Source organism: Miniopterus schreibersii, assembly GCF_964146895.1.
Source record: "Miniopterus schreibersii genome assembly, chromosome: 9".
NCBI lineage: Eukaryota > Metazoa > Chordata > Mammalia > Chiroptera > Miniopteridae > Miniopterus > Miniopterus schreibersii.
In genome coordinates this window covers 76,833,521-76,846,824 of record NC_138118.1, presented here as the reverse complement: position 1 = coordinate 76,846,824, position 13,304 = coordinate 76,833,521, and the positions used below count along the sequence as shown (strand labels likewise).

At 49.6% G+C, this 13,304-nt stretch overlaps 1 protein-coding gene across 2 annotated transcripts in view; it reads left to right on the top strand.

The window, feature by feature from the left end:
- The first annotated feature begins 279 nt into the window (after nt 1–279).
- The window catches only part of SCRN1 (secernin 1), a 35,567-nt gene continuing 22,542 nt past the window's right edge, over nt 280–13,304 (top strand). The window contains exons 1-2 of one of the 2 annotated variants that reach the window (XM_081147368.1): nt 280–504; nt 12,324–12,483. In XM_081147368.1, coding sequence (XP_081003494.1) covers nt 12,325–12,483 — 159 coding nt within the window. In that variant the 5' untranslated portion in view covers nt 280–504; nt 12,324. The remainder of the gene's footprint in view (nt 505–12,323; nt 12,484–13,304) is intronic. The other variant, XM_081147369.1, reaches the window with a different exon arrangement.

Here is a 13,304-nt window from a genome sequence, read left to right as displayed (position 1 = left end):
TCAGCCAAGCACAGGACAAGCTTCTCCGCAGGGAGAGCTTGCTTAGGCGCCAAGCCCCGCACGTAGCAACCCCACGGCGGGGTCCTGGCGAGGCGCCCGGACGAAGCGGGGCCTGGCTGCTTAAAGCCCGGGTTCTCCCTTTAGAGGCAGCTGCCACCCGGGCGATGTAAAAATCGAGCGAGAAGCACCTCCTGCCCCGAGAGCCCCGGCGCCCTCGCCCGCGGAGCCGAGCGCGCGCTGCAGCCCGGGTGGCGCGCGGCCCCGGGGCCCCGGGCGCGCGGGGCGGGTGGGCCCCGCGGTCACGTGAGCCGGGCGCGCTGCTGGCGGGGCGGCGGGGCCCCAGCGCCCGGAGTCTGGGGAGGGGGAAGCGCCCGACCGCCGCCTCCGCCGCCGCAGCTGCAGCCCCGGATGTCGCCGCAGTAGCCGCGGCCCCGGCAGCACCCGCACCCTCGGCGGCCGCAGCCTCAGCACCGCAGAGCCGAGCCCCGAGCCGCCGCCCCGCAGGTGAGCCTGGGCGCGCACGACCCCCAGCGCGGGGCGCCTGCGGCGGCGACCCGCCGGGTTCCCTCCACCCGCCATCGCCACCTTCTGAGCCTCGTCGCCTCCGCGGGGCCCGATCGCGCCGGCTGGGGTTGGGGCGGGCTGGGGTCTCCGGGGAGCAGGGAACTGGTGGCTTCGGCCCAGGGTCGGGGGTGACTCGGGCTTGTGGGCTGCGGGGGCGCAAGAGAGGGACGCCCCACCCCGGGCGCGGCCACCGCACCAGGTGCGCACCGGTCCGCGCTCCCCGCGCCCAGCCCCCTCCTTGCCCCCACTCCCTCTAACGCTCCCCCGCACCCCCCACGGCGGCTTTTCCTGAGTTTCCTATTCTCGGTTTGGAAGTTGCGGCCCCCCTGGGGTGGGTGCCTGTGCGCCCCCGCCCCGCCGCCCCCCGGGCAGCTCTCCGGGTGGGGGGCCCCGTGATGCGCGGGAGCCGCCGGCACCTCCCCGGGAGGGAACGCACCTGCCGCGCCGGTGGGCTCGCCGGGCGGGGTCGCGGAGGGTGGTGGGCCCCCGGATCCTGTCCTCTGGAATGCGCGACCCCAATCCTGTCCCCGGGACTGCGCGACCCCAATCCTGTCCCCGGGACTGCGCCCTCCCTAAGGGCCAGCGCGCGCGGGCCGGGCTGTCGCTCTGGTCCCCAAAGCTGCGGGGCCGAACTGGGACTCGCCCTCGGGCCACACCCGGGCGGTTCTGGGGGGGAGGGGTGTCGGGGCAGGTTCACCCGATGGCGCCGGCATGGGGGTCGGGGCGTTTGGGGGGCACTGCCTGGGCAAAGGCCCTGGGGCACGCTGAGATGGTTTCCCACTGCAGCTTGCTTTTGCGTCCCGGGTTCCCTTGCCTGTCGGGGGCGCCGACTTATTTGGCGACGTCTCCCGTGAGGTCTGAGACGAGGGTGGCCTGCGAAGCGGGAGGAGCGCTGGAACTTCAGAGACTCGACGGGAACCGGGATTTAAGGGTTAAACATGTCCAGCCACCCAGGTGCCCCGAGAAGCCGCGTTTGGCTCGAGAGCGCCTTGGAGGCGGCGGTGGCAGCCTTCCCGCAGATAGGGTGTGTGTCTGCGGGGTGCAAGCCCGACCAGCCCTGCCTCCCTGGCGGAGGAAACCTAGGAGAGTGCAAAATGGGAGCGCGGAAAACCAGGCCAGAGGCCAGCGGCGGACCACAGCCACCCGGCCACAGCCACCCGCCGCCCTGACCCGCCCGGGGAGGGACCCTGGGCGCAGGAGGCTCCCCTGGGTGTCGCTGCGCCCAGCCCCAAGGCGTGGGTAGGGAGTGATTTTTGCAGCCGGCTAGATTTTAGGGTGCTGTAGGGTCCTGGGGAGCTTAAGTGGGAGGACCTGTAATATATTTTCTCTAACTTACCCAAAGCTGGTGCAAAGCCCTAATTAAAACTCTGTGGTTCTGATCTGGTTTTCTCCAGGCTCCACTGCAGCGATGTGTGTGGCTGCTGGTGCCTGGGTGTGTGACGGTAACTCCAGTGCCGTTTCCCACCGACCGCTGGCTTTGCAGAGAGAGAGATGGGTGTCTAGGGTCAGCATCGTCCTAGAACCGCAGACAGAACAGATACCAGGGGCTCAGAGCGGGTCTCACTGCAGGGACGGATTTAACACCCAGCCAGCACTGACTCACTTCGGGATTTCTCTCTCTCTCTCTCTCTGTCTGTTTCTTTTTCTTAATAGCCCCTCTTTCCCTTTCCACTGCTGTAGTGCCAGCCATCTTCTCGCTGAGGAACAGGAGATGCCTGCGGAGGCGTTTGTTTTCGGGGTGATTAGCAGGAAGGTGGGGGTGGTCATGCTGGAGCAGCCTGAGAGAGGGAGCACTGTGCTCTCAACCCCCCATTTACAGCCGGGAGGCGGAAACCAGCGGGGGCATGGACCGCACCCAAGGGCACACAGCTGGGTGGCCGCTGGCAGTGAGGACGGAAACCCAGGCCTTCTAACTCCTGCAGTTCAGGGCTCCACATGCAACCTTTCAGGGGGGACCTGTCATGAGGGTGGCCAACAGAGCAACCCACACCAAACTGTACCATGATTTCAAAAATCTATAGGTTTCCTAATTCAGGCCCGTTTAACCTCTGACACCGTCTGTGCCTCATGTTCGCAGTTTGCGGTGGCGAAACCGCCTCTATATTTACACTCGGCATTATTTTGTCATAACCTTCGAGGCCAGCAACGCATTCTCTGATAAAAATTAGTAGCTGATGCTTGTGGAGAACTGATAGGCTATTTTTTTTTCTTTTTTTTTTACAAAAAGAAAACAAAGTGGGACATGTATCTAACTTTAAGTACAAGGAAACAAGCCCAATTTAAAATACTTTGAAGCAGCACTGCAGACAGAGGCCTTTTCTATAATTGGAACCAGAATCCTCCGAATCGAATACGATGACCCCAGATCTGCTGAAGCAAAACTAGAAGTCGCGCCTGGGTGAGCACTTGTGCAGAGGCGGGAGAATGTGGACCGTGCCCCTTCGGGCACTCTACCTCCACCCGCGTGATCTGCAGAAGGTGGGCGGGTTGCAGGCGGCAGGGACCTCCCTGGCCATGGTGACGCCCTTAGGAGTGAGGTCTGGCTGGACATGTTGAAGTGAGGACAGCTGCTGAGGCCACGTGTGCCAGTGAAAAAAAAACTTGCATTAAAGCATGAATGTGTAGATTCCTTCATGGAAATTCCCCTGATGTGCCAAAGGTATTTAAAAATCACAAGTTTTTAAAATATACAAGCACTGGCCCCTTGCGTGTGTTGGAGAAAATAAAAATATATATATATATATACATAATCCAAAGTAATTTTTTAAAAAATCACCCATGATCCCTTTATCCAGCAATAACCAGTCATTATAAAAGTTTGAGGTCATCCTCATGGGAGCCAGCGAGCCTAGGTCTGCGCTGTCCAATTCAGTAGCCGCCAGCTACTAACCGCATGTGGCTGTAAACACTTGAAATGTGGCTAGTCCGAACTGGGGTATGCTGTGAGTTTAAATTACACATCAGATATCAAAAATTCATATTAAAAGACTTTAAAACATCTCAATCACTTTATATTGATTATATACTAAAGTAATATTTTGGATATATTGAACTTAAAGGACATCTACGGTTAAAAATAGTTTCACAAGTCTCTCTTTCCTTATTTAGATGCGGCTACTACAAAACAACATTACCTATGTGGTTCACATCCGTCTCCCATTGTATTTCTGTTGGACTGTCTTGGTCTAGGTCATTAACAGAAAATGGGGCCTGGTTGAGGCATGTGATTCTGTTGGTGGAACTGGATGTGTCAGGAGAGAAGCTGAACAGAACCTGGAGGGGAGGTGGGCTGGGTGGGGCAGGGGTTCAGGAGTGAGCGCTCAGGGGACTGGAAAGGGAGGGAGCTGAGGGCTCCCCAGCTTGAGTCTCACCTGATGCAGAGCGAAGGAGCTATAACCATCTCATGGTTAATAAGATGGTTAACCTCAAGCTCCTTCTGTCCTTACTGGCTAGACGTTTAACCCAAGTCTCCCCTAAGGTGAGCTAGACACCCTTGAAAGCTCCCATAGGCATTTTCAGTCACCATTTTAAGTTGGGTTACTGCCTTCCTCTGTTGCTTGTGTACATGAGGACCTCTTATTGTAGATGATAAAGAACTTGAAAATATGTTTTTAGCTCCTTTTCTCCTTGGGTTGGACAAAGCTCAAAATACACGCTGGTAATTCATCAGACTTCTTAAAAATCCTAATTAAAGTGATGTACCCTTCTGAATATTTTTTACTTCTCTCAAAGAAAAACCTTAGTGTATTTTAAAATTGCACTTAGCAGTGCCCCAGTGACCTGAAAGGATAAATGAAATGTCTTAAAATGTCCTTCCTAAGCACTAAAGTGATCAGATTTTTTACATAATTAAAAGTCCAATAATGTGAGCTTGCTATAAAGAGATTTAAAATGTATATATACACACATATGTATATATACATACTCATATACTCATATACATAGATTCACATGTATCTAGACATGTTCCTTTTGATAATAAAATGGGATAAGTTTCCAAGTGGTAAAACACAGCAAATGGCTGAGGCATGAGTGGGCACTTACAAAGTTGTTTTTAAGCCCATTTTGCAAGGTATAACTTAATCCTCTGGTTACTAGCAAGATATAAATCTTATTACTACTTTATTTCTTCTGTAGGAAGTAAATGTTTAGCTAATATTTTTACAGGGACAGGGTGTAAACCACCATTTTAAGAATGGGAAGATGCTTTTAAATCCTACTTTGCAGAGTTAACAGGTACACATAAACCACGTTAATGGGAAAAGATGGGAATAGACAGTGTATTGTTTAGATGGGAGGGAAAACAGATGGTGGGAAGAGGAAGGTCACAGTCCAAAGCAGCCCTGCCAAATTAGTGGACACAATGGCAGCAATGTCAAAAATGAGAACAGAAGGAAACGAGAGGGCCCTGGCTCTTTCCCACAGAGAATGCTTTGGGCTGGTAACCGCAGGCCTGCCTGTTTCACACAATCTTCTTGCTTTCCCTCCATTATCATCACATCTTCAGAGCCCCGCTCAAGAACACATCTTTTTTAGTGTTTCTCTATTTTAGATACTCTGCATACATTATCTCATTTAACCCCCATAACAGTACATGGTAGACAACAGGACCACATTTTATAGATGCAGAACTTAGTAAGCGGTGAATGGCACCTGGAATTTGGGTCTATCTGACTCTTCCTTAAAAAGCCATAATGTAGCCTGGCTGGTGTGGCTCAGCGGCTGAGCATTGACCTGGGATCCAGGAGATCGAGGTTCGACTCCCGGTCAGGGCACATGCCCAGGTTTCGGGCTCGATCCCCAGCAGGGGCCGTGCAGGAGGCAGCCGATCAGTGACTCTCTCATCATTGACGTTTCTCTCTCTCTCTCTCCCTCTCCCTTTCTCTCTCTGAAATCAGTAAAGATATATTAAAAAAAAAAGCTATAACGTAAGCATAGTCAGGATTGGCGCAAAACTGGCAAACCCATCACCAGTGAGTAGTGGGAGGGAGGAAAGTGAACATTTATCTAGTGCCCACTGTGTACAGCTACAGGACTAGATGTGTTTTATATGGGCAACGTGAGTGCTGCAGTGTGGATGGGGCATTGGTCCCATTTTCATGTGCGGGAGCCCTGGGTCAGACCTTTCATAACCTGCCCGTTTCTCACAGTTAGTGGGGGGAGCCGGGAGATAAACGAGGCCTCTTTGTCTCTAAACTGTGTCATTCTCCTGTCCCTGTGAACATGGGGCCAAGCAGGCAATGCACATGAGTGCAGTTGACCTGACACTGAAAAAAGGAAAACAGCAATAGCCCAACAGGGACGGTGGTGGTGCTTTCACTGGCTTCTGTCAGGCAGTGGAGGGGACGGTGAGAGGAGCCCCTGTCCTACTCCAGTCTCGCTGTCGTGTGGGAATGGGGACCCGGTGTTGCCAGATCTTTTGAATTTTCAAGAGAAGCCAGACTTTCTATGGAAAAATCTATAGATTTTAAAATGTTAGCTGCTATGTTCAGATTAAAAACCACTATCTAAACCAACCAACACTCTGGGCCAAAGCAAAGGTGCAGCCTGGCACCCCAGTCCCATGCCCTGCCACTCAGAAGAATGTTAGCTGGTGACTGGCATGGAGGACCACAGGCACAAACTCCCAGAGGTGGGTGTTGCGCTTGAAATTAGAGAAAGGGAATATTAAGCAGCCCTTAAAAGACACCAAGTGTCAGTGAAGAAAATCTTCAAAAGGTGAAAAAACATTTCCACACTGCAAAGAATAAGCCACAGCTCTGCAGTCTGAGCGGATCAGAGCTTGAGGAAGGAACAGCCTTCATCATGTGCCTGCTCTTATCCTCATGATGACTCAGTTCTCCTCTGTCTCAGATGGTATCCTGAGCACCTTATAAGTACTTGCAAGTTTCTGCTCCTTCAAACCTCACCACAACCCTGTCATTAGCCCCATTATAGAGAGGTGACATGGGGCTGAGAGTCAAACCCAGGTTGACTCCAAAGTCTTCTTACTTAATATAGTCTTTCTTTCATTAGATAGTTCCTAACTCTAGGCGTTGGCTATTAGAAGCTGTAATTCACTCGCCCCTAATAGTCGGCTTCTAATAGACTCCTAAAGCTTTATGCTCTACTATTTTTAAAAAAATATATCTTTATTGATTTCAGAGAGAGGAAAGGAGAGGAAGAGACAGAGAGAGAGAGAAACATCAATGATGAGAGTCATTGATCAGCTGCCTCCTGCACGCCCCCTACTGGGGATTGAGCCCGAAACCGGGGCATGTACCCTGACTGGGAATCGACCTCTTGGTCCATAGGTTGACGCTCAACCACTGAACCACAGAGGTCGGGCTGTGCTCTATTATCTTGAGCCTTCTATCTTCCACTAAGAAATACTTAGTAGAATCTCTTTTTCAGGCAGAGCTGGATGAATCTGAGCTAATTTATAAGCCTTTCATCAGCTGGTGTTTACAACGCAATTTTTTGTTGGATAATTCCTTCCCCACACACCTTATTTATTCCTTCCTATTCCAATAGCAGACATATGAGAGAAAAATCCATTTATAAGTTGGTATCATTTGTCCTATTTTCAGTCCAGCAGGAATATCAATACTTTAAAAAATAAATTTATCCATAAATAAAATGATAAAATAATTTGTTCTTTGCTTTTCTGGAAGCTGGAAATTCACAGACATCCGATTCAAACTTATGCAGTCTGCTCAGTAAAGCTGGGAGCTTGGAGAGAAGGCAGGCTAGCCAGACGCTTGGGTTTCATTACCTTGTACAAGTAAAGGCACTTTGTCATAGTGATTTGCAAGACCGTTAATAAGGCTGTAGCTTATAAAGACAGTCATTTCTCCTTCTCAAGAGATTCAAGGCTTTCTTATAACTGGATAAGGTGACGGAGGAGGGACACTCTGTAGCTATATGGAGATAAAAGGCAGGGCAATTTGGCTGGCAGGCAGAGAAAACCCTAACTGGGCTCAGAGCATTCACACCCCTCAATGACTACTCACTGAACTTGAGGACAAAGACCTTTTCTCCCAGGCAGCTCCCTCGCTCCCAGGCCAGACATTCTGTACGTGGTCTCCTAGCTACAGGGGTGCCTGCTCCACCGCAGGCCTCCCCCAGCCTCCTGCCACGAGTCAGAGGACGAACATTGGTAGACGCAGCTCCGTGCTGTGAACCCCAGGGAACCTGGACTTCTAATATCTTGTTCCCAAGAAGTCCTGAATCCTGAAGGGAGCTTGATGAGGACAACAAAGGTTAGAAATTGAGCTGGAGGATTCTTCACCGTGGCTAACACCACAATATTTGAGGCTGCACCCTCTAGTACCATAGTCTCTAGCTGCATGTGGCTGTTTAATTTAAAAAATACACATTACGTGAACTTGACCACCTTAACCATTGTTAAGTGTGCAGTTTAGTTGTGTTAAGTATGTTCACACTCTCATGCACCAGTCTCCAGAACTTTTTTGTCCTGCAAAACTGAAATTCCATGCCCATTAAACATCTCCCCACTCCCCCCCACTCTCCCCGCCCCTGGTAACTACCATTCTCCTTCCTGGCTCTATGGATTTGACTATTCTCGGAACCTCATGTAAGTGGAATTATACAGTGTTTGCATTTTTGTGCCTGGCTTATTCCACTTAGCACAAAGAACAGATAAATGTGCTTTAAAATATTCTTAACGAATACTTCGTAGGAAATGGCTGTCGGTTTAGCCGTCTATGGGAGTTCAATGGGAGTGTTTCATTCATTGGGACTGTTAGTTTATTGCTAACCTGGCAAGAATCCTAATGGGTATTTAGCACAAAGAAGCCGTATTCAGTAGAATAAGCGTGTTGCTTTTAAAGGGTTCTGCCTGAAACCCACAGCAAGAAATGCTGTATTTCAACCCAGTACCTGCACACACTTACATTTTGATGCCTGAACTTAAAGTTTCTTGTACCAACACTTATCCTTACTATGTGAAGTGCATATATTTTTTCTAAACAATGATTCTCTTAAAAAAAAACTGATCTTACTAAATTGAAATCTTGTCCACTCAATTGATTTCATAGCCCAAGAAAAGGCCACAACATACAGTTTGGGAAACACTGTTTTTGACACGCCTGGGTTCAGTTTCAGGCCTACAGTGTAACACCCACCCCGACCTCTGGGTCCCCAAGCTCAGCAAGTGGCTTCAGAATTATTCCTCAAAACAAACAAGTTAAAAACACAGCCATCAGCAGGGCTTCATTTCTGGGAAAGCTCTGTTCATTGATTTTAATGCTGGTTTAAGTAGAGTTAGTTACAATTGAAAATCCGTTCTTAGATGGTTACGCTCTGTTTCTTGAAGCCAAATATAAACGATGAAAAAAAATTTATGCAATAAGTTTCATATGGATGAGAGCACATTTTGTCGTTTGAATAAGTGAAAGTCTTCACAAATAAGTACTCCTGGGATCGTGGGAAGCCGTAGCATGAAAATCTTCATTTCTGGGGTTATTGGGAAGTCGTAACGTCCTTCTGTTCAATAGGCTTCCTACTACCCAGGTGTGACTATTTAAATGTAAACTAATTAACATTTGTAATAAAATTAAAAATTCAGTTTCTTAATCACACTAACCACACTTCAGTAGCCACGTGAGGCTAGTGGCCGCCACATTGGGCAGTGGGGACAGAGCATTCCCATCATGTGGAAGGTTCTTGGCACAGCACCGGTCTACGGAGCAGAACAGGATCCAGCTGAGTCATCGCCGCGGCTCCAGTGTGTAGGATGGGGATCCAGGGAGACTAGATGGACAATCGCCTTGGCTAGTTTGCTGTTGGTTGTGATACACAGGTTGCTGGTTCATCTTGCATTTAAAAAAAAATAGACCTTAAAACCCTGCTCCCTTCTGGCATTCCCAGTCATTTCCTGAATTCAGTGGAAAATCAGCATCCCTGGCTCACATACCCCTGGCTTCTGCTGCGCCCTCATCATGGTCAAGTGGCCCCGATGACTGGGTCAAGCTGACCAGGCAGATGTCCTGGCTGAAGAGGAAGTGCTTGTCAAAAACCCCGTGCCTTTATTTTCTATAGATGCATCTCTTAACTGCAAGACCAGTGGGTTCCTACTCTTTTTAAGGATCAAACACAGTAAGGTTTTCTCATAGAAGAAATGGCCCAGCAATCGGGGGGGAAGGGACGTCATATTTCACACAAGAGGCATACAGGCACAGGTAGCCGTGTCCTTTCTCCATCTCATTTTATCCTGGGTCTCTTTCCCTTTATTTGGCTCAGCCAGTAATTCTTCCCACCCCCAAATTCTAGGAGCCCTCTCTAAAGGCACTTTATCTTATAATTATTCTAGGTCTTTCTTACACATACAGAGGCTTTGTTTCTCTCTCTCTCCTCCTAAACCCTGAAGACAATGCAGTTTTTGTGAACATGGGAAAGGTTAAGGGGAGAAAGAACTGGAGTCTCTGTATCTTCCAGCCTTTTCTTTCTCACAAAGCGGAGAGGGCCTGTTTCTCTGAGCTGGGAGCACATTATTTTCAGAGTTAGGGGCTGCCCTGAGCAACGCAGGGAAGAACTCTGACAGCCCTGGGCATGCAAATACAGACTAACTTGAAGTAGCCTGTATGCAGACATAGCAATACGGTCCCTCATGAAGATGTTTCTAGACATAGAATGTAGCTGACTCTGCAATTTGATAACTGCTCCAGTTATGAGTTCTGTTTTGATTGGCTTGCCCAACAGAACTTTTGAGATGCTGCCCTATTTGAACAGTCAAAACCCAAATTAAATATCTTATACTCATGTAGCCTCCAGAGTTTACCAAATAGGTTCTCAAGCATCATTACATTGGATACTTATGATAAACCTATGGGCTGGGGCAAAACATTTGCAGAAGAGAAAACCTAGGCTCAGAGGGGTAAAGCGACTTGTTCAGGGTCACACAGCTAATAAGTAGTGGGGCTGAGTTTCGAATCCCAGTTACTTTTCTGAGAACAGTGCTTTACTTTTCATTTATATTTTGGATTTGTAAAGTAAAATACATTTAAGTTGGGTAATTAATGACACAAATACGATAGTTGGCTCAATAGATAATGTTGAGTGCCTATAGTAACGGGGTGGGAGAAAAAGCATCTATAGTTAGGTGGCATGGGTCCTACCCTCAGGGAGCTTTATTTGAAGAGCAGCAACGAATGCACCTATCCTAGAACAAACTGGGTGCATTAGTGCCACGGATGCCGAGAAAATGACCGAGTACTTTACAGACGATTTTCTGAAAGAAAAGGACTTTGAATCAGATTTTGACAGGAACTCACTATGACTAAGAGAAGGGCATTCATTCTTGCCAGGTGCAGAGGCGGGGGGTAAGAAAGAGTTGCACAGTCAGCTTCCGTTTGGTGGACTATTAAGAAAGGAGAACTGAGCACTTGTTCATTACTTATTGAAAATCTACCCTGTCCTGCAGAAGACATTGCGTAGAGCTGGGTTTACAGCAGTGTGCAAAAGACACATGGTCCCTGCCTTCATATGGCTTAGATTTTTGAGAGGAAAAGACTTAAGTATTGATGATTGGTAACAAAATAGTTACACAGATATTGCAGATCTGATGGTTTGTATCCTCTGGTGACATAAATGAGTGTGGCATTTGAGCTGGTATGTGAAGGAGCAGTAGTTAACTCAGCAGACGGTTCTGGTGCAGGAAGCAGGGAAAGGAGTGCTCAAGAAAGAGGGCACAGCCTGTGCAAAGGTCCTGGGAGTACTGGAGGAACTGGGAGAAGGCCTGTGTGCTAGAGCTGAGAGAGTGGAGGGGGCAATGACTGGAAATGAGCTGGGGAGGGGGCATGAACTTGGTCAGATTTTGGTCTTTACTCTAAGAGCTGCGGGAAACCTATAAAGGATTTTAAGTAGGAATGATATGGTAAAATCTATCCGTTAAGAAGACCATTTCGGCTACAATGTGAAGAATGTTCTGGAGGGGGTATAATAGCTGTTACAGAGTCATCCATTAGGAGGCTACTGCAGTGGTCCAGGCTAGAGATGGTGGTGCTTGGTGCAGGGGGCTGGTAGTGGAGATGGAGAGAAGTGATGGTTTCCATGGAGATTTGGGGGATTGAATCTACAGGACTTGGTGATATGTTAGGTTCTGGAGAAGCAGATGGTAAGATAGTTCCTGAGGTCTCGATGATCTCGTGGGCTGGAGGTGGAGCTGGCCACTGCGATGGGAAACCAAGCAGCGAGGATGCTCAGTGACCAGGTAGAGAGAACAAGCCAGCTGGAGAGGAGGGAGGGAAACCAGGAGGCCCTGGACTGTCATGTCATTGAGAGGCAGGAAAAATATATAAAAGGGGGAGTCTCTTTTGATCTAAATCTAGACCCATTTCCATCACTACTCCAAAATCCATTACATGGCAGCCATGTACCTCTAGGTCTGAGGCATCTCCGTAGGGCTCCGCAACAGGTATAAGGATGGCTTTTTCTGTTGCTGGGACAGGTTGCCGTGTGCGTGTGTTTGCTGCCTGGAACAATAGCCTCCTTTCCTTCCTCCGACGTCATCTCATCGCACTTTTGGCCGGCACTGCTGTTTGTTGCAGATCTGAGCTTGTTTGATCCCACGGAGCACTAAACACTATCTGGGCTCCGCAGCCTGGTAATTCTACTCCAGGCGCCCGCCTTCGTGTGCCAGCTGGGAGCGCGTCCCAGTTCAACGCTCAGGCTGTGTCAGCCGGTGAAATGGGCCCCAAGGACTCAGGGTGGGAGCTAGGCCTGCTCCCATTCAGCCTGTGGCGTCGCTCTCTTCTCAGGATGGCTGCAGCTCCTCCCAGCTGCTGCTTGGTGGCCTTCCCGCCTCGTGCCAAGGACGGTCTGGTGGTGTTTGGGAAAAACTCGGCTCGGCCCAGGGATGAAGTGCAGGAAGTTGTGTATTTCCCGGCCTCCGATCACGAGCCCGAGAGCAAGGTGGAGGTAAGTGAGGTTCTGCGGTCTCCCTATGAGTGCGGGCGCTCTTCCTCTCGCTATGCCCAGGGCGCCGTAAGGTCTCCCCTGGAAGTCTGCCCTCCAGTCCAGACCGTCAGGCCAGCTCTGTTGACTCCCACTTCCATGAGGTTTTTGTATGGCCTTCAAAACAGGGTCCTGTGGAGGATTCCGGGTTTGTTGCGATGACCCCTATTTTATAATTAAGTAAAACATTTGCACGGTTCCAGAGTCAAGTCTACAGAACAAGGCACAGGCAGACTTCGGAGGTAACGCTTTGGTTCTAAACCACCGCAATAAAGCGAATATCATGATAAAACGAGCTGGGATCTTTTTGCTGGTGGCGTGTCCGGCCTTCCATTTGTAAATAACGCAGCCTCTGTGGAGTACTAACTGGACTGATCCAAAGGGGTGACCATCTTTTAAGTTATATAAATGTCTAATCGCTGTGCTGACACCCGAAACTGATACGATATTGTGTGTCAACTGCAACTGAAAACAAAACAAAACAAAGCACAATAAAACGAGGGGTGCCTAGAGTCCGAGGAGTCTAGCTTCTGTTTTCCTCATTTCTTCCATTTCCTTTTTCTCCTATTGGTAACCATGTTTAGGAAGTTTTCTGGTTTATTCTCTCATTAAAACAATGACACATATATGTAGTGAACCGCACCCACCCACGCAGGTGCACATCCACGCCCCCTTCCCTCCTCGCTCAGGTGCCGTGCGCAGTCCGCTTCCCTCCACTGGGCTTCCTTCGGCTACACCAGATCTGGGAGACCCTCCGCGTGGCAGACAGAGATGCCCTCCATTCC